Source organism: Prionailurus bengalensis, chromosome D1, assembly GCF_016509475.1.
Source record: "Prionailurus bengalensis isolate Pbe53 chromosome D1, Fcat_Pben_1.1_paternal_pri, whole genome shotgun sequence".
NCBI lineage: Eukaryota > Metazoa > Chordata > Mammalia > Carnivora > Felidae > Prionailurus > Prionailurus bengalensis.
The window spans coordinates 44201471-44223915 of record NC_057346.1 but is presented as its reverse complement, the minus strand read 5'-3'; the positions used below and the strand labels follow the sequence as shown (position 1 = coordinate 44223915).

At 34.9% G+C, this 22445-nt stretch overlaps 1 protein-coding gene across 3 annotated transcripts in view; it reads right to left on the bottom strand.

The window, feature by feature from the left end:
- The window catches only part of GRM5 (glutamate metabotropic receptor 5), a 530110-nt gene that overhangs the window by 307139 nt on the left and 200526 nt on the right, over window positions 1–22445 (bottom strand). For all 3 annotated transcript variants that reach the window (XM_043579975.1, XM_043579974.1, XM_043579976.1), the window contains exon 3: window positions 17990–18239. In XM_043579975.1, coding sequence (XP_043435910.1) covers window positions 17990–18239 — 250 coding nt within the window. The remainder of the gene's footprint in view (window positions 1–17989; window positions 18240–22445) is intronic.

The following is a 22445-nucleotide window of genomic DNA, read 5'->3' as shown; positions in this document are numbered from 1 at the left end:
ATCACAAGTGAGGTGCAATGAATGCTAGACAATTGAAAAAGCTGCTTTGTGTTTTAAATATGAATAAATCATTCAAAATATGAAAGAGGAAAGACAAGCTGGACTCAAATGATCATGGCTTTTGGAATTAAGTTAATTAGGGCAAATACCAGTTCTATCCATAAGAAATATTATCACTGTTTATGTATTTCTGAAGGAACACCAGAAAAAGTTAAGGCAGTATGGGTTTTAGTATGAATGACACTACATGCTTTCTTTGATATTTTCAGTCATCCTTACTTACTTCACCTTTAACACTACATGCTCAAACACCATTATATATGTTAACCACATTCTGCATTCTAATTTGGAACACAAATACATTGTATTTTCTTTAGTAGTTACTGGGTTATGCAACAAAAAGTAATTATTTTTATGTAAAAGAAAAGGACAAGTCTCACTGTTGGTGTCAAGCTGGCTTTTAAAGTCATCACTACTCCTTCTGAAGTAGTATCTTTAAAGGTATATGCACATCATGGGGAAGCCTTGAATGAGGTCAAAAACATGATCATGGTGACAAAATAATTTAGAGTCAACAGAGCATTGGCAATTCAATTTTTTGTTTTCCAATTTTTAGCAAAATTAATTAATAGAGAAAGAATACTTTACTTTAAAAAAGATGATTTCTTCAATGCACTTATTATACTTTGCTTCGTAACAGCAAAGAAAACAATCAGATTGAAAAGGCCACCTATGTAATGGGAAAAAAAAAAACTTGCAAATTATTTACCTGATAAGGTGACAATATCCAAAGTATATAAGAAACTCATACACCTCAACAGAAAAAAATCCAAATAACTCAATTAAAAAATGGACAAAGGACTTGACTAGACCTCTCCAAAGAAATACAAATGGACAACAGATACATGAAAAGGTGACTGACATCACTGATTATCAAGGAAATGCAGATTAAAACTACAATGAGATATCTTACACATGTTAGAATAGCTATTATGAAAAAGACAAGACATAAGTATTGGTGAAGATGTGGAGAAATTGGAATCCTTATACACTGTTGTGAGAAATGTAGAATGGTGCAGCCACAATAGAAAATAGTATGAAGGTTCCTCAAAAAAAATAAGAATAGAACTACCATATGATCCAGAAATCTCATTTATGGATGTCTATTCAAAATAATTTAAATATGGATCTTGAAGAGATATCTGCACCCCCACGTTCATTACAACTTTATCCATAATAATCAAAATATGGAAACAGCCCACATGTCCATTGACAAATGAATAGATAAAGAAAATATGGCATATACATACAATGGAATATTATTCAGCCATAAAAAGAAGTAAATCTTGCCATTCGTTACAAGATGGATGAATCTGGAGAACCTCAAGCTACAAGAGCTAAGCCAGTGAAAGACAGACAAATACAGCATCATGCCAGTCATATGAGGTATATAAAAAGTCAAACTCACAGAAGGAAAGAATAAAATGGTAGTTGCTGAGGGCTGATGGGGAAGGAAATGGGGGATTGTTTTACAATGCATATAAAGTTTTACTAATGCAAGATGAAGTTCTAGATATCTGCTGTACAACACAGCCTATAGTTAACAATACAATAAATTTAATTTTTTTTAAATAAATTGAGAAGATAGATAATCATGTTAAGTATTCTTACCAACACACATACACAACACATACAAACACAAGGTAATTTCTGGAAATTATAGATATGTTTAGTACCCTGGATATGGTGATAATATCACAGGTTAGGCATACATCCAAACTCATCAAGTTGTATACTTTCAATGCATCCAAAATATTTTGTACATCAATTATATCTTAATAAAGAAAAGATAGAATTAAACATTTGGTTCTTTTATGTTGTTTATTTAAACCCTCCAGAAGGACAGGGTTACATTGGTCATTTTTGCTACCTTACATTCAATGTATAGTGCTGCAATATAGTAAATACCAAATAAATACTTGTTGAAGAAATAAATACATGGAAAAATAATTTTTTAAAATAAGGGCAGACAACAACTATACATACACAGACACAGATTCATGGACATGTACATATAATTGTTTGTTTAATTTCACTGTGGATGTTTGAAATTTTAATTAAAGCTTTCTAAGGGCCCATGGACCTGCACTTGGTAGCCACTATTCTGGTGTTTATTTGGGTGGCCGATGTCAATTTTCAGCCATCTGGACATATTTTTCCTGATGGTTATCATGCATTTACTGGGCACGGAGGATTAGACTGCATAATGCACATAAAAGCATTTGTAATCTTTAAAGCACTACAGAAATATAAGGTATTAGCACTTTGTTAGTTATGATATTGCCTCAAAATGTACAGTAGCAAATTCTAAGCTAAAAAATATCCTCCATGTCTACTTAGAAATCATAAGATTATGTAATATTTTTAAAAATGAAATTTTCCCACAGGAGTTTTCACCACTGCTTTTTTCAATTGTTTTACCACATAATCCAGCCTGTTATAAAAACTGCAAAAATATAAAAATGGAACTGCCAAGCTATAATAATCTCTTGAGGGACTACCATATTAAATGTAGTTACCTCTTATAAGTTATTTGGCATATTACCAGAATGAAGATTTTACTGTGGGAAACAAAAAGTTTGTTTGTGATGGATTTTTTTTTTTTTTCAAAAATAGTGTTCTCTTCTCAGGCTGGATAAATGATTTGTACACATGACAAATGGCCTTGTTTTGGTTTTTTTTTTTCCTTTTTCTTTCTTTCTTTCTTTTTTTTTTTTTTTAGAGATGAGATGAGAACATTTGGACACTAAAAACACAGAAACCCTAGCAAATTCAACATTCATGTAAGTAACAATCAGTGAGTGACTGGCAGTGCCATTCACCTTTATATTAACTCAGTCACCCTCTCCTAGGGACACCTCCTGGGCCATGACCTCATTTGGCACTATTCCACATCAGCACTCTTGCATTTTAATACCCTCATCTTCAAGCACATCTCATCTTTCTGAGTCTCACATGACTCATCCCCTCATGCGTGCCCATATTTCATGGAGATCTCTGGAACTATTAGCTTTTAATTTTGTCCTAATATATTCGGCCCCTCTTTCTTCTTTTTCTTTTTTAATGATTATTTATTTTTGAGAGAGAGAGTGAGACAGAACATGAGCTGGGGAGGGGCAGAAAGAGAATCTGAAGCAGGCTCCAGGCTCTGAGCTGTCAGCACAGAGCCCAACATGGGGCTCGAACCACCAACCGCAAGATCACAACCTGAGCTGAAGTCAGACATTTAACTGAGCCACCCAGGTGCCCCTTAGGCCTCTGTTCCTATCCACAGCTTTGTCTGGGGGTGAAGGAAGATATGGGTGTTCAGAGAGTGTCTTGGTGAGATGAAGCTGGTGAGAGCAAGGAAACCAGCTCGGCTGTTTTGAGATCATAAAACGATTCACTTGGCTGGTGATGTGAAACTTGCTTTTTCTCACAGACATGCTATCTCTCATCTCTGAGGATTCCAGGGTCCTAACAGGAAGTTTAAAAAAAAATTCTTCCTGCCAAAATGTGGGTTAAGGGTTCTCTATCTTGTTAAAGATGATTTTTATTAGGTGCTTATTATGGACGGGGTGTTTTTCCAGAGACAGAGGATACAGAAATTAACAAAATGATAAAACTCCCTGCCCTCCTGGAGCTTCTGGCACAGATTAGAAAGACAATGAACCAAGTGAATAAGAAAAATATGTAGCATAGTAGAAGGTAATGCATGCTGAACTTCAGGTAAAGACTTCAGAGAAGACTCTTTCAGTCAGAGGGAACACTAAATACATAGGCTTTGAGGTGAACATGCAACTCAGATTTTTTGAGGAACAGTAGGAAGACCATTATGGCTGGACCAGAGTGAAAAAGGAGAGAACCAACAGGAGACGGGTGGGGGGATACATGTGGGACTCTGGCGACATATTGTAAAGACTGTGGCTTTTACTCTAAATGAAACGGCATGGCAGTTCAATGGATTTGAAGGCAGAAGGAAGGTAAACTAGTGTGTTCAGGTTGCCTTCTTGACCAGATCCAAGTGTCATTTTTGAAAGTATTCTTCATGATAGAGAAAACTGTGAAATCAGCACTCAGGGTCCTAATTTCACATCTCATTTTATTTGTTCTGAGTTTGTGAGTATGTGTGAGTGTATGTGTGTCTGTGAGCATGTGTGTATGTTCTTTGTGTATTTGGATCTGAATATATGACAACCAATGCTTGTGCTGAAGATATGAGCACCAAATCTTGTGCTAAAATGAATGTAAAAAGAAGAAAAGAAGTAAATATGCTAAGGAAAAAAAAATACAGATTTCATCCTAATTAGTAAAATAATGAAATAAGCTCATCAAAATCAAGTACAGAAAATGATACTGGTTATCATTACTATTACACACCAGTGTTTTAGAGATTTTAGGTTTTAGAATTTTAGAGTGAATACAATCAATCGAAAAATTAAATCATCAGTATAAGTAATGGAGAGGAAATGAGTCAATTATTTTGTGCTGATAAAATTACTGCATATCTAGAAAATCCAAAGCTTCTGGAAAAAATTACAAATATTAAAAAAGGAATTTGAATTATACAAACATCAAGTTGCTCTCCCTACACTAGCAAAAATTAACTGGACATAAAAATATGCTAACAAATACTATAAGCACAGTAATAATTCAATAAAAATACAAAATCTTCATAAAGTAATCTATCTTTATGGAGGGATATAAACATCTGACTAAAATTCGTTCCCTATTTTTGGATTAGAACATCTAATATTAAAATTTCAACCCCTCAAAAATTAATATTTAGAAACTAATTTTATAATTAGAAAAATAATCTTAAAGTTGTTAGTGATGAACAATATTTAATAAAAATAATTATAGAAATAAGAATAATGGGGGAAGCATGCATTACTAGTTATTGAAGTTCACTAAAAAGACAACATAATAGCTGCACCTGGATGGCTCATTTGGTTGAGTGTCCATCTTCAACTCAGGTCATGATCTCCTGGTTCATGAGTTTGAGCCCTGCATTGGGCTCTGTGCTGACAACTCAGAGCCTGGAGCCTACTTCAGATTCTGTGTCTCCCTCTCTCTCTGCCTCATACGCCACCCCACTCTCACTCTGTCTCTCAAAAATAAACATTAAAATTTTTTTTTAAAAAAGGACAATATAATAAAAACACGATGCTGCTAGCAAAAGAGAAAATAGTGGTACCAAAGAAAAATCTAAAGTTAGTATACAGAAAATACAGAATTTTAAAAACATAAAATTTAATAAACAAAGCATTATTGTTATTTCATTGGGAAAGGATTATTTATGGAATAACTCCTGCAGGCACACCTGAGAATCTACCTTAAAGAAAATAATGGTGGATCTTACACTGTAGTGAGTTAACTGAAAAAATTCTGGTTGGATTAAATGAATAAAGGTAAAAAAACAATACTCTCTTGGTTTCAGAGAAACGTGATGTTTCTTTTCTTTCTTTTTTTCAGAGAAACATTTTGATCAAAGAAAATCCACAATCTACAAAAGAACCATATTTGATTATGTATATGAAAAGTATGACAGAACATATTCAGAGTCCAAAAAAACAACAACAAAGAAAAATTGGTATGGTGGGAATGTGTACACTATAAGATCAAGAAGAAATATGAGGAATAAAACAGCCAAGTTATTCATATTTGTTACCTAGGAGGAAGGAGAGAAGAGGAGTGAGGTAGGGTGAGAACCAAGAAGTAAAGAAAAAACAGAAGAAATAATGGAAAAATGTGCATTAGTGTAATGTCTATTTACATTAACACTATACTATACACTAAAAAAAAAAATAGGAACATTCATCTTTAGAAATTGGGAGTTTGGAAAATATTCTTTTTTGACTTTGTTTTAGCAATATAGTACTGTAAAATATATTAAAATTAAATAAATATAGGGGCGCCTGGGTGGCTCAGTCGGTTAAGCGTCCGACTCTTGGTTTTGGCTCAGGTCATGATCTCACAGCTCATGAGTTTGAGCCCTGCATCAGGCTCCGCACTGACAGTACAGAGCCTGCCTGGGATTCTCTTTCTCCATCTCTCTCTGTCCTTCCTCTGCTGTCTCTGTCTCTCAAAATAAGTAAAAACTTTAAAAATTTTAATAAAAAAATATAAAATCCAGAACACTGAAAACGCCAAATGCAAGACTATGGAGCAAAAGGAACTTTTACTCATTCTTGATATAAATACAAAATGATACACTTTGGAAGGCAGTTTAGCAGTTTCTTACAAATGTAAACATACCCTTACCATACAATCCAATATTCATGCTCCTTGGTATTTACTCAAATGAACTGAAAACTTACGCTAACACAAAAACCTGCACAGGGATGTTTATAAGAGCTTTATTTGTAATTACCAAGTTGGAAGCAACCAAGATGTCCTTCAGTAGGTGAATGGTTAAAATAAACTGTGGTACCCAAGAGATATTATTCCTCTTTAAAAAGAAATGAGCTATAAAGCCATGAGGGTAACTTAAGTGCATATACTAAGTGAAAGAAGACAATTTGAAAAGACTAAATACTATATGATTCCAACTATATGATATTCTGGAAAAGCCAAAACTATGGAGACTGTAAAGAGATCACTGGTTGCCAAAGGTTAGTGGGGGGAAAGTAATGAACAGGCAGAATTTAGAGAGGGTTTTTAAAGTAGTGAAAATGTTCTGTATGATACTATAATGATGGGTACTTGTTATACATTTCTCTGCACTCATAGCACGTTCAACACCAAGAGTGAGCCACAATGTAAACTATGAACTCTGGGTGATAATGATGTATCAATGCAGGTTCATCAACTGTAATAAACTCACCACTGGTCGGGGCAGGGGGTGTTGTTAATAATGGGAAGACCATGCATGTGTATGGGAGGGAGATTATGGGAAATGTCACTACCTTCCTCTCAATTTTGCTATGAACCCAAAGCTGCTCTAAAACCGGTCTCTTATAGAAACAAAGCCGATTTAGAGGTCCAAAAATGTTAAATTTAGAGAGTCTCTATAAGTCATCTTGAAAAATAAAGATCCATATTCATGTCTTGATAGGGCAGTATATGACTATAAAGCTTTAAAGTGTTCTGAACAACTGAACCATTTCTAATCTACATTCACTTTAGTTGGCAAGACTAATGCATTATGGTCAGAGTCCTGAAAAAACTAAACTTCCCATTCGCAAGGAGCTAAAACCTGTGAAGCCTTCCTTTGAAATGGCACAGACGTGTACAAACATGGTCATGGCGTTCCTTATCTCACCATTTCACTAATAATTTGACTTTCACCATTGAAGGTGATCAGTCAATTGTATGACTTAGCTTCATAGAAAGTGCCTCATTTTTCACTGATGTGTTTTGTGAGGGCCAGACGTTCCCATTCTACACTAAAACCTATGAAATAGACCTCTCATGCGAAATCACAGAGGGTGTCCTAGGAATTACCTCTGCCCTCTACCATGGGCTTTTAGCTGGCTTCCTTGCAGAGTGGCCTGCATTCACATAATGCTTTCTATTCCACAAGAGCTTGAAAAACCTCCCTTTCGCTTAGGCTAACTGGAGTTGAGAAAGCCTTTTTCTACCCCTACATAACAGCTACACTTGACTTTCTTCTGTAGTCATATCTATTCTCAAGTGTTCATAATATGTTAGGTACCAGAAGTCACAAAGATTAATAAACCTTTGTGCACACTTCAGAGAGCTCATATTCCAGTGCAGAAGAGGGAGAGGAAAACAGAAAAACAGAAAGTCACAGGGGCTTTAAGGGATTTGTGGAAGTCCTAATAGAGTTTAGGAAGTCTTTGAAACTGTTGGATAAGGTCTGACATGACACACTTGAGTTTCACGGTAAGAAAGGCAGGGAGATCTTTCCAAGGAGATGACAGTGTGGGTGATGCTGGAAGCTTGGTATGTTTGGTGAATTATTAGAATTTTGATACAGGAAAGATAAGGAGTTGGTAGTGGTGAAAGGGTGAATAGAAGTGTAGCAATTCCTCTACTTAGGTGGCATGTATTGGCACAGATGCACCCATTGATTACGATTCTCATCTGTTCTAGTTGGACCCATGTTGTAAATAGTTATCAATATTGTAAATATCACCTCTGAGTATAACAGGAAATAAGTGGCAGATTTGGCCATATTTTAAAGTGCCATGTATGCCAAATTAGAGACTTGAATATGAAAGAAAAAGAGAGCCAAGTAAGATTATTATGTAGAAGGATTACATAACTAAATTTTCTTTTTTAGAAAAGTAACTGTCAGGAAAATGGGGAAGAAGGATAAAAGAAGAAAGGATAATTTTTTAATCTATGTTATCAGTTAATTTAGTAAATGAGAGGAGTAAAAATAACTTTTTTAGAAAGACTAACATTTACAACCAAACAGTGCATTCTTTATTAAACTTAGTACGTTCTTTTATTTTAGATAAAATTAAATCACTCAGGATTGAATAAAGAGGTGGTTCAATATTTACTTTTATTTATATTTATGTTTTTTTGGAGAGAGAGACAGAATCAGATCAGAGAGAGAGAGAGAGAGAGAGAGCGAGCGAACCCCAAGCAGGCTCCATGCTCAGTATGGAGCCCAACATGGGGCTGAATCTCACAACCATGAGATCATGACCTGATCCAAAATCAAGAGTCAGAAGCTTAATCAACTGAGCCACAAAGGGCCCCAAGAGGTATTTGCACTGTACGTTTCAACTGCGTTGAACATTATGTTCCAGAATGCTTAAAACAACAACAACAACAACAACAACAACAACAACAACAACAACAACAAACTCCTTTGTTCTTGCTCACCTCTCCACACTAAACACAGCACCCAAACCTGTGCCTCTAACTCTGATCAAAATTCCTAGGACTGTCTGATCCCACGACCCACAAGAGGCCTTCAAACCTCAAGGAGAATTGAAAAGAATGTAGAGTTTATGTGCAAACCAGGACTGCCTCTGAATAAACACTCCTCCGGGTCCTAAAATATTTGTAAGTAAGCAGAGCTATCTCAGTAGATGGAGGAAAAAACCCTTGAGACCAGGGGTCAGAAAAATTTTTTTTTTAAGGCCACAGAATAAATAGTTTAGGCCTTAACATATAGTCTTTGTTACAACTACTCAGTTCTACAAATATAGCCCCAAAATAGCCACAGACATTGTGTAAATGAGTGTGTTTTTTCCAACAAAACTTTATTTACAAAAACAGAAGGTGGATTTGATTCACAGGCCTTACTTAGTTAGCCAGCCCCTGTTTTAGAATGATATCCTAGTATCCTCAAACTAACAGAAACCTGTACATAAGATATTCACTCCACCAAATCATATTAGTATTCCAGAAAACAAGGGAAGAGCAAAGGGATTTCACCTGGTTTCACCACAGAATAATATTCTATGTTTGCCTTTGTTTCTTCACAGGTGCTTGATCATTCTTATAAAGAAACTTTATACTTTTCTGTTTGGTGAAAAATAAATTTCATCAGATTGTTGCCATGGAAACATAGTAATGCAGACTGAAGAGTCTACCTAATAATTGAATTCTTCTAGTTTACACAATCTGGATTGCTCTAGATTTTATTTATATTAGGAGGGAGGAGGAGGAGGAGGAGGAGTAAGGGGAGGAGGAGGAGGGACGATCTCTCACAGTCATCTTTCATTGCTAATTTCTCTTTATTAAATATTGCCTATTTCAGTAATAGAGAAAAATAAATTAATCTTTTATACCATAAGAATCAAGTTTATTATTGAAATAAAGAATCATCAGAGATTTCAATAGTTTACCATAGTGGTTAAGGATACAGACCACCTTCTAATGCCCTCTCTGCCACTTACTGCCTGTGTGATCTAGAGTAAATTGCTTGTCTCTCTGTGACTCAGTAATAAAAGAAGGTTAATAATAATAGCTTTCAAATAGGAATGTTATGAAAAGTTAACAAATTAATGCAGGAAAACAAACCACTCAGGATAGGGCTTGTTACATAAAAAGCACTCCATAAAGAGCTATTATTATCATCCAATTATTTTAAATTTTACTTAAATATATTTTGCAAGTGCAGTTTGTCTTAAAGTTACCAGAACCCTCTGAGATACAGGTGCCTCTAAAGCTCAAGCCCCGGTACTGGAGGAGGCCTTTGAAATCATTTGTTGTTTTCATCCCTCACACAGGAATCTTTCTCTGTCCAATAACATTAAGGCCTTATGTTCTCCTTCTAGGCATTTTCAGCTGTTAGATCCATAGCACCTTACAATGCAACTTGTTTCATTTACATTTCAGCTGCACATCTAATAAGCATGGTGATATTGTTGAGACAGGTAATGTCTCTGAGCTCAGAGTCTTCATTTGTGAAGTCAAGTTAATATTCTTTATCTACTTCAGAAAGGACTTGAGAGAGTAAGAAGAATATTTCTCACTCTAAATTTCACAAAGTAGCATTCCAGAGAGCTTTCCCCTCTCCAGGAGGGAAAAGCACGAAAAGAAAACATGCAGCTTGTCTTTACCATCTCCCTCCCTTCTCCTGGGAATTAATGACTGGCCTGTCTGGTAAGGTGGAAGAAGAATTGAGAAGGTGTGACTTAGCCTCTTCTTTTTTTATGGAGCAGTCTGGACTCTGAATCTGAGTTTTCCTACTGTCATTCTGAAAGCCATCTACTACAGCAGGAAAGTCCTGCTATTGTCCAGCCCTCACTGTGACTCTGGGGTTGGGGAATCATGTTAGGAAGTCCATTTGGTCACAGATCAAAGACTTGGTCTGTAATTAGCTGAGATACATTAATCTCCTTGACTCATTTCCATTGGTTTTTAATTTGAGAATAGGGCTGTTGTTTAATCAACCTTTAAAATAACCCTAACAGTGACAATTCATTACAATACTTGATGAGACAGTACATAAGCAAATGTTAAATTTGCAGTTAAGAGTATTTCTCCATTATAGTATAGACAGATCTTTCTCTCTCTCTTGCTTGTAACAGACAGAATAATATAAAACAAAGATAATATATAAAATCACTTATTAACAGTGTAGTTTTCCTTGTTCTTCAACTTTTAGTGACAACTTCTCAATCCGTTGCTACCCCTAGCCCTGTAACACACACACATTCTGTTCTTGCCTCCAAAATTAGGAAGAAAATGGGGGCTATCAAGTGATTTTCCTGTTTTTAAACCTTTAAACATACCTACCTCATTAAAAAAATATGTTCCACTTCTGGAATTAACCTTCTCAACTTGTTCCATCCACCTTTGCTTTAACAGCCCCTGATTCCTACATCTTAGGAGTTTTATGGAATTAAGTGTCCTTCCTCATTTATTAAACCCCCTATCCTAACTGGATCCTAAAATTAAACAACCAAATCTCTGTGACTGGGCTGTGTATGCAGGTTACAAATCTTTATGAGTCATAAAAGAAAAAGGCTGGCATTGCCCAAAATGCCACAAAGTCAAAATTAAATTATAAGAGGGAAAATATTTGCTACACGTGTCAATGAACTACTTAATTTATAAAGTACTTTTGTATAAATCAATAAGGAAAAATAAACAGAAAAAACTAAGTTCCTGAAGTCTGAAGAAAATATAAATATATATCACTCATTCACATATGAAAGACATAGAATCTCATAAACGACTACAAATTAAAACACTATGATGCCAGTTTTCACCTATAAAATTAGCAAGTACCAAATAATTTATTAATACCCTGTGCTAACACAGGTATAAAAATATAAGTGCTTTTCACTGTATAGCTTTGTTCACTGTTAAAATTATTTTTTCATGATCATAAATTACATTTTTGGAAAACAAAGAATTACTGTGTTAAACACCTGTCTTTTGACCCAATTTTTCCTTGAGAGATAGTTTTATCATTCTCCAATCTCCATTTCTTATTAGTTTAACCTCACAAAACAGTGGCTTACATGCCATGGGTTCATTTTCCCAGCTCCTACTTAACATTTAGCTACTTCATTCTCAATCCACTTTGATTTCTCCATTTGTCCATTTCTTGCTAAATCACCAATTACTTCTACCTCAATAAATCCAAAGGCCCTTTCAGTATTATTTTCACTTGATCTAGAATTATTTGACACGGGTAGCCCCTTCTTTAAACATCCCACACTTGCTGGGATGACACAACATTCTCTGGGTTTTCCTCCTCCAACTCTGGATTTGCTTTCTCCCTATGGTCTTTTCATAGTTCATCCTTTTTTCCAATCATAACATTTTGAGACTTCTTTCAAGGCTAAGTTCTCAGACTTCACCAACTTGAATTTTACATACTCATGCATTCTCTTCATAAATCTAAATTACTCAGATGATTCACGCATTTTTATTTACAGGCTATATATCTCTTTTGAGCTCCAGACTGACATATTCTCAAGTTTTCTTGGCTATATTTATGTTTGAAATGCACATCAGGTCAGTTTATCCAAAACCAAACTCATGATCTCCTCCCTACTTCACACCTGATTCTTCTCCAACTCTCTTCATCTCCATAGTGATCATTACTCATCTTGTTATAAAGCACCAGAATCTTAGGAGTCACTCCTGTCTTCTTCCCCATGCTTCTCTACAATATCAAATGCACCCAACAGCTCCTACTGATTTTTTTCAATGTACTGAGTATCAATTTTGATACATTTTGATGAATTTGGACATATGCATATACCCTGATAACACCATAACAAATACATAATAAGCACATTTTAATTAGTAAATAGCTCTTGATCTGCTGCTTAGTCCTTGATGGTATCATTTTTATTAGGGACACTGTTTCCTCTGTATCCACCCTATCATTTCTAATCCATAATCTATACCCAAGTTATCTTTGGAACTATCACATCTATCATATTCTTACCCCCACAGAAAGGCTTCTCCAATAATGGGATAAATGTCAAAATACTACAAGGCTGAAAATATTATCTCCTAGGCTCCTCTCCAAACTTTTTCACACACGCTCCCCTTACCCTCTGTGCTCAACCCTCGTGGTTTAGAGAGTTTTGCACATGGTCTGAGTCAGATGCATCTAAATAACTGCTTGTTTATAGACTGAACATCACACAATTAGTCTGAACTCAAATGTGGATAAGTATAAAACATCTCCAGGCAAAGTAGAGCATAATTTGGCTAGATTTATCTGCACTATACATTCATCACAAACAGCTCAATAATTTTCCAGGCATTTTATTAAGTTTATCTAATTTTCAAAGGGTAACCTTAAACAACAAAAGCAAAAAGAAAGCAAAATTAAATGGAGCTTATCACAAGTGTAGAAACAGTTATGTTGCTAACACTTCTCTCTTTATGATACTCAGAATGGCCACTAGTATAAGAAACTGGTATGATCTTTTCCAGTCATTTAACCTCTTTGAGTCTCAATTTGTTCCCCTGAAAAAATGGGGCCATTATTACCAAACTCAAAGGTACCTAAAACTTAACATATTCATTGCCTAGAGCATTAAATTAATCTCTCTCTCTTCCTCTACCCCCACTCTTCTCTCTTCTCACTGTTTCCTCCTATCTTCCCCACTCTCTTTCCCTCTCTCCTTGTCTCCTGACACATAACAGGAACTCAATGAAAATAAGTTTTGTTTTGTTTTTTCTCATCACAATTAAATGATAATGAATGGCCCAGTGTGCAGACAAATATACTTATTTTAAAAATGGCTTGAATTTAGAATGAATACTCCTGATATGCAAAGATAAAGACTAATGTCTACTTCTGAAGAATGCCTACTATAATAGTTCTAGTGGAACAATTGTTTGTAATTCTAGCCACAAAGATATTTATTAGAATAAGCTCTTGTCCTTTCCATTTTGAAAAACATTGATGTAGAGTGACCACCTGATAAGAAATACTGGTTATAATTCCCAAATAGCTTTGAAATTTAAGCACATTTCCTCTGGCAGCCTGGTAACAATCATTATATTGAAGGACAGAGATTCTTAATTCAAATAGATAGTGTTAGTTAATTATAGACAAGATAAAAACCAATCTTGAAGTAGTTAATTTGCTAAAAGTTGGTCCTTGTTTCCAAGTTCAGATTTAAGTTTATAACTTGTAAATAATATACCTCAAATGATATTTTCCCAAGTAAAAAACTAAAACACTGTATCCATTCTAGAAAAGCACCTTTAGAAATTTCATTACTGTTCATATTATTGATCCCATTCTGCTTTCAGGGCCAAAATGTTTAGCAAGACTATTTCAGGGACCTGGACAGGACATTTTCATTGGCAATGAGACAATGGATTACCCTAAGTTCAAGCGAGAAGACACAGTAGCCAGGTCTATATCACTCTAACACCCTTCTGATGTGCAGTACAGATGGCGAGATATGTTGACGATGAAGTTGTCTCAGCAGCAGTGTTATCTTATTAGTCCCACCATGCATTTTAGTTGAATGACCTATTAAACATGGCTGTCCCATGACAACTGGACAGATTTATAACAAAACGGGACCCTCTAGAAAGCTGTGAATATAGATTCCTTTCTCATAGCCTTGACTTCTAATTTCTAAGAACCATCCAACGAGGTCTGAGTTGGGTAGGGGAAGGAAAGAGCATGCAGGGAGATTGGGAGAATATATGAAAACAAAATAATCTCAAATTACTAAGAGTACATCATAGAGAATATAGTCAATGATACTGTAATAGCATTGTATGGTGACCAATGGTACATACATTTGTGGTGAGCATAGCGTAACATATAGAGATGTTGAATTACTAAATTGTATGCCTGAAACTAATGTAACATTGTGTGTCAACTATAGGAGTTATAGGGTGAACTGAATTTTTAGGGGGGGGTGTTAAAAATGCTAACTTAAATTTGAATTATCTAAGATAGTTTCTTTACATACCCAGAATCTATGAAGAACTTGGAGTTTGTTATCAGACAACTTCTCCACTGTTTCTCTTTTACAGGAGAGAGTCTGGTAGAGAAAAGCACCGGATTATGGGCCACAGCAATTGGGCTTTTGTGTGACCTTGACCATGTTATCCAAACTTTGGGGGTATCAGTTTCCTCACTTGGAAAATGAGAGTGAGTAAATGAAGTAAATATTCTCATAATTATTAAATTTTGCCTTTCTGCTCACTACCCTTGACCTCCACTCCTATGAATAGGAATATTTTAAATTTACTGAAAAGTAATAGAACACAGTGCTAAATGCTCAGTCTCTACAATTACACAGACTTATATTTAATTTTGTTTTCAATGCATAGATCTATATGGCCTTCTCCACATCACTATTACTCAATATAAATTGAGTCTTGGAATCCTTGTCTATAAAATGGAGATGATAATAGAATTCAACATGAAGTTGTTCTTAGATTCATTTATTTTTTCTTTCATAGCACTCGCCACCTTCTACCTAATTTACCACCTGCAAGGTCCATAAAGGTAGTGAGTATTATCTGTTTCATTCACTGACATATCCCAACCATCTTAACGTATAACAGCCAGTCAGTATCTATCAAATAAATAAATGAAATAACACATGTACAGAGTTTAGAGTAGTAATTGGCACAAAACAGTTCATAAATTATTCTACAAATGGTCTGATAAATGGTTTTATTAATACCTAGAGTGCCATTTCACCATGAAGAAGTAGAAAAGGAAGAAGTAGGAACATCCCAAAGGGAAGATGAAGGGGACCGACCATCATACTGTTACCAAATATCTGAAAGACTATCACGTTACTTTCAAAGAAAAGGATATGAGCCAAGAGGTGGAAACTATAGGAACCTATTTTTTTTAAGTCGTAAGTAAGAATGGCTTTTCTAACAAAACTCCTCTAAGGTGAAATGAACTGGTGCTCAAGTAAATGTTGAATTATTATTAGCCAATTAATGAAGTGATTAAGAAACCTAAGTAAAATTTTTGCATCTCTTATTCCATGAATTAAATGATATGGAGAGAACTTCCAATAAATGACATATACAAAATAAATTTTAAAAATATAAAATAGGGACACCTAGATGTCTCAGTCAGTAGAGTGTGCAGCTGTTGATCTTGGGGTTGTAAGTTTGAGCTCTACATTGGGTGTAGAGATTACTTAAAAATAACATATATATAGATATATAACATATATCTGTATATATAAAATATAGAATTTTGGCCTCGTGGTACTGTTGGTAATAAAAAATATAGATGGAATATGGCAAATATAGTGAATACCTACCTATTTTCCTTGTGTACATGTGATCAAAAACTATTTACATGTTGACAAATCATATAGCTAAAAAACAAATACTGCCGATTTGTCTCATTAATGTTGGCAAAGTAGCAGATAGGAGCTACAGAATCTCTTATACCGTAGGAGGAAAACAGGATGGTTTAAAGCTAGCTTCTTTATTTCCTTTTCTTTTTACCCCAGTGGTAACTCTGCACTTTAGAATTTAATATTGGCAGTGAGAATGTTCCTGGGTTGTATGAAACTAACTGGTGCATCACTCTTGCCAACTAGGGATGATTTTAGATGAAATGTATGACATCAGTGAAAAAGGAATCTCACTCAATATCATTTTTATGAAGGATAGTTGGCCTCATACTAAAATAGTCCCATCAATCTATTGCCATCAGGTCAGACAGAAAAGCATTAGGTACATAAAGTGGCTGTCATAAAATGTAGCCAAGCAGGAGCCAAGTCTGATCACAGAAGGTCAGTTAAGCATTTAGAAAATAAAGGAAGCATGTTTTCTTTAACGAGCCATTAAAAATTACTAACACGTGAGTTAGCGTTCTATTGTGGACAGAAATACTGAGAAAGATGCAGTGGTTCTGAAGGTTTTCTCTATTTTTTTAATTGGCTGCCTACTAAAACAAGATATGCAATAACAAAACTTTTTAAAGTTATAGAATAGTGAACTGCATCCATAAAGTCAAACTATGGGGTCATTTTACTAACTGTGATGGCTAATCTCACATGACAATTTACTGGGTCAGGGGATGCCCAGATATTTGGCTAAACATTATTCTGTGTGTGTCTATGAGGGTGTTTCCAGGTGAGATTAACATATATATCAATAGACTAAGTGGTGAAGCTTGATTCCCTAATGTGGGTGGCCCTCATCCAACCTACTGAAGACCTGAGTAGAATAAAAAAGAATGAATAAGAGGGAACTCTTCCTTCATGAATGCTTGAGTTGGGACATTGGTCTTTTCTGGCCTTCAGAACTGAACGCAAACATCTGCTCTTCTTGGGTCCCAAGTCTGCCAGCTTTCAGACCAGAACTGTACCATTGGTTCTGAGTATCTCTTTCTCTTTACACACACACACACACACACACACACACACACACACACACACACACACTACTATTTCTGTTTTTCTAAGAGAACTCTAACATTCTGATTCAATAGCATCAGCAGGGAATAAGCCAAGTTGTGCAATCAAATGAATTATCCAGATAATTAAAGTCAATCCCTGTAGAAGTTAATGTTTTAGAAACTTGTCTGGTAACAGTGTAGATGATCAGGCAATGTAATAACACTTTTGTAATGTAAAATAATGAATCCATTTCCAATGCTTTTAAAAATTAGTCCTGAAGGAATTCCTCACTTTCAAACTTAAAATTCTAGGATTCTATATTATAGAAACAAGTTTATATAACTATTTTTAAAATCAATTTCAAAAGCAACAGCAAAAAGTCTCAAAGTGTTTATTTCCTGAGGGAATGATGAAATTATCCAATTCTTTAAGAACCCATCTCATTTCCTTACAGCCATTTTTTTAAGACTTAAGTAATCATTATCTCATGTGTTGATTTCTGTTATCATCATTAATCAGCACATGGCAAATCTACTTATTTTCCATGATTATTTCCAGGCTTTGCTGTTTTATGCTATTTAAGTTCTACTTCTACTACACAGATTAAATTCCCAAAGCATCTGTCCTTATGCACCAAAATACACCATTTTATGTTGCCAAATTATTACCTTCATGTGAATTTTCTCATTGCCACTCACCTGCCCAGAAGCAAAAATTCTCCTGCTAGACCCAGGCGCCTCATGGCCATCAGGAGACCTCTCACAGTCATGCCCTCACAGAAGCAGGCCACCACCCGGGCTTTGGGCAAGTGACTCCTGAGCTTCTTCAGCAGCTTATCGAAACTCTGTTCCCCTGCGTTGCTGTAGATTTTGTAAGAATGAGCGATGCAAATTCCTTCCTTGGCTGACATATCTTTGAAAGCCTCCATCCCACTTTCTCCATAGTTGCCTGTGTGAAAATAGATAAGTAGAGGGGTAGTGAATGAGAGTGCCGGATGCACTGAGTCCAATTAGAGTGCGAAGGGCTGGGAGCATGATGGTCATTTGGTAGTGTTGAACTTGGAGCCTGAAGACCTGAATAAATTTTTGCTCTTTCACTAACTTGTTCACTTTAGGCAATTTACAATGAAATTACATTATATGCATTGAACTTTAAACATTTTTTTCCAATGAGAGAGAAAATAGTATAAAAAGCACAAGCAAAAGCAATTCAGCTCCCCCTTTACTTAAAAAGTTCATATTCTAGTGTGAGATGATAGAAGACTTTCATCTGCTGTATTTTTATTCTATCTCACTTCCCTTTGCTTCTCACTGCATGACCGTCTCATCCCACCAGATCAGATTCTTGTATTTAAAGATATAATACATATACTAAATATAGTATAGATGTTGTTGTAGAATATTATATGTTGTGTGGTATTATATTTTTATAGAATATTATGCATATTATATTCTATTAGCAATAATAAGTATTAGTGGCTTTATCCCAACCAAAAAATTCCAGATCATTGAGATTTCAGTCTTGTTACAGACAAATGTATAAACTTATGAAAAATATTTAAATTTTCATTCTACACAACCACAGGGAAGTTAGTGATTTGGGGGAATAATTCCAATGTCCTCTGCAAATTTGGGGAGCCAAGGACCGATGGTGGTCCTTTAAATTAATGGAAAGTGGTGATCAATACTGACAATCAACTGTATGCCAGGAAGTGTACCAAGACCTTTATATATGTGGTCTCACTTAACTCTCATGATAATATACTGAGGTATGCATTATGACCTCCATTCTGCAGATAAGAAAACAGATGAGATGGTTAGGTTTACACTTACTCAAAGTTACATACCCAGAAGGTGGAAGGCTGCACCGAATTCTCAAATCTAAGAGTGCAGATTCTGCTCCCTCCACTCATCCATGGCTGACTTTTGGAAGACTCAGAAGCCCAATTATATCTACATTTCTTTTTCTGATATAAAGGTCATGATACTTCAATTTTCGATATTTTTAGAGCATTTTAAGGCTTTATAAATCATAAGAGGCTCGTTTTCTGAGTTTCCAAAAGATTAGGTGGGTAAGGGGGAAAGATTTTAAGAATATAGGAGCCTATTACAAGACAACCAAGCTATGGGGCACATAAGGATGTAACTAGCTTAACAATCAACTAGACCGAGGATTGGAATTTCACCATGAGGGGATCTCAAATGAATAAAGAAGTACAAGGCATTCAATTGCATTGGCTTCACTATATGAGTATAGTAGAGATAACTTATAAATACATATATCTATATAACATTTTGATGTTTGAAGTCTGTTCATACAGATTACAGCTCAATGCTCCTTGTACCAACTCTGTGATAGAGGTAATATTATCTTCCAATTCCACTCACAACTGATAAAATTGAAGTTCACACTTAGCAAATAGGTGGCAGAGTCTTGGTTTAAACATAGATCTTCTCACTCCTGACCCTGTGTATGTTTTCCTACAGCACAGGTATTTTGCTGCAAATGAGATCCTCAGACACTGAGGGTGGTTTTTGTGTAGTTTTATCTTCATGAATAAACTGTAAAGGGCAGGGCAGGACAGTTTAAGTCCCGACCACAAATACTGATGGGACAGCTGCATCTTTCCTTTTTCTCCAGAAATAAAATAACAAGGAACCTTGATGATGATGGCAAGTGGGCAATATAGCTATTTTGCAATTAACAAAGTTTAAAGGACCCCCTCTGAAAAATGTGCCCAAGGGCCTTAATTACTAGCTTTACACTAATCTGAGTAATCTATTATTCTCTGGTTTATTTTTAGCGACCTCTATTTTTCAACTGACTATCTTGCACTTAATACTATCATTAATGCTGGGGTATTTGCATACATAATGTGAAATTAGGTACACAGTGATCGTGATGACAATAATAAAAGTTCTCAATATATTCACAGTTAAACAAGAAAAAATATCTGACAAACCCATAATCTTTAGCACTTCTCCCAACAACATTTTAACATTGTTTTTGTTTATACAGTAAATTATATGGAAGCAGCTTGTAATAGGGAGAGAATCTTGTTATTAGAGAGATCTGAATTCTAATTTAGCTTGGACAGTCTCTCTAAATCTTGCTTTTTCACCTGAAAATCAGAGGTAACACTGCTTAATATATGGATATTTTGTATAATATATACGTTAAACATTATATCTAGTTTAAATATGATAAGAAATGCTTATAATTATTTTATAATTATATATAATTGTTATTATACAATATTATATATAACAATAAACATTATACATAATTATAATATATATTATAAAACAATATATGTTAAATATACAACAATTCTAATAGGTAGCCTGAACCCAATTAATTGCACCTATTGGGACTATAGAATGCTCTAGGTACAGTTAAACTGCTCTCTCCTGGAGCATCCAAAACAAATAATGGAGCAAACAGCATTAACACTCAACATTGGATTAAAGAGTGAACTTAAATTAGTTGGGGAAATATGATTTTCTGAGAACAAAACGCAAGCAGTACTCTTTAAAACTAAAATAGGAAATAGTTTCATTATATGTGTGACATGAAAATTCTGCAGAATAATTTTGATTTAATAAAAGCAAGCCATAGTAATTTGGATATTAAAAATGGGAATATGTATTCCATTCATTCCAATAAAATTTGGAGGCCTGAAATGTTGAGATTTTCTGTAACTGATATAAAGACTGTATTGTGGAATTACACATTTAAAGATAAAGGAGAGGAGCACCTGGGTGGCTCAGTTAGTTAAGCATCCAACTCTTAATCTTGGCTCTGGTCATGATCTCAGTTCATGGAATCAAGCCCTGTGTTGGGCTCTGCGTTGACAGTGTGGAGCCTGCTTGGGATTCTCTCTCTCCCTCTCTCTCTCTCTGCCCCTCCCCAGCTCATCTGGGCACACACTCTCCCTCTCTGTCAAAATAAAGACATATTTAAAATAAATAAATAAATAAAAATAAAGGGGAAACTATTAAAAAGTTCATAAATTTATTACAGGAAATGACATAGATTCCAAGCAATGCACAGAATGAGAAAGAACTAAGGAAACAAAGCTTATTTTTCTAACAGGGAAATAAAAGTGACAAAGGAAGATATGGTGTAGAATATGAAAGTGGTTTGTGGCTTCATTTTAAGTAACTGGTAAAATCAGGAAGGAATCCATCGTACAGTCTTTTAAACAGCAAAGGGCTGGTGATTTGGAATTATCTGAAGAAAATATAATCATAGCTTTACTGGACTCTTAGCTTGCACTACTTATAGTTGCAATGATGCAAATGCCTATTACTGATTTTCAACTTTATGAATCTACATATAGACAAAGTAAAAAACTCATTATGCAACAGAAATAAATCTGATGAACCTTACAAAAAAATTAAAGAAAAAGATGATAGGTTGAGAAGTGGAAGTAGGGTGAGCTTGGGTGTTGAAATCCTTCACGCACAATCTGGAAGTCATGATTTAGAGAATGAAAGAGAAATGGTTAAGAGAATTGTTGGAATCTCAAAAATAAGAGACTGATCTATTAATGTAATTATATTAAGGGAAGATATGTGAATTAAGAGATGTCTGTTGTCCACAAATTAAAAAGTAGGCACTAAAAAAGCATATGTTCCTACTCGGAAATATGAAGGTAAAAAAAAAGAAAAAGAACCTTAAAATGCACTTTTTACCATTCTGTACTATTAGATTTTGAAAAATATAAAGTACAAGTTTGAGTGAAGAAAATTTAATAACATAATTTAAAGTTATTGAAATCGAAAAGAAGATATGGACAATTGTAAATAGTTGCTTTCACTGGTACTATTTGACCTATGTCATGTCGGCTGGAAGTACCTGCATCCATTTGGGCCTCCAAAGTACACACTGAAAACAAAACTGGCTAAAGAATAAGTTTAAATCTTTCTTCTAACCTAAGATTATTTATTTGAACTTTATGTTTAAAGGCACTAAACAATCCTTTAGTATATAATATATAATCAAAGATAACGGCTCTTTCAGATGGTACCAATCAGTACCAGTAACCACTGCTGTTACTGAGGCTTAAACATACTTTCATTTAAGGTAATAAAGTATGGGAATATAAACAGGATATATCTAGAAACGAAGAGTTTTCCTGGCACAATATAC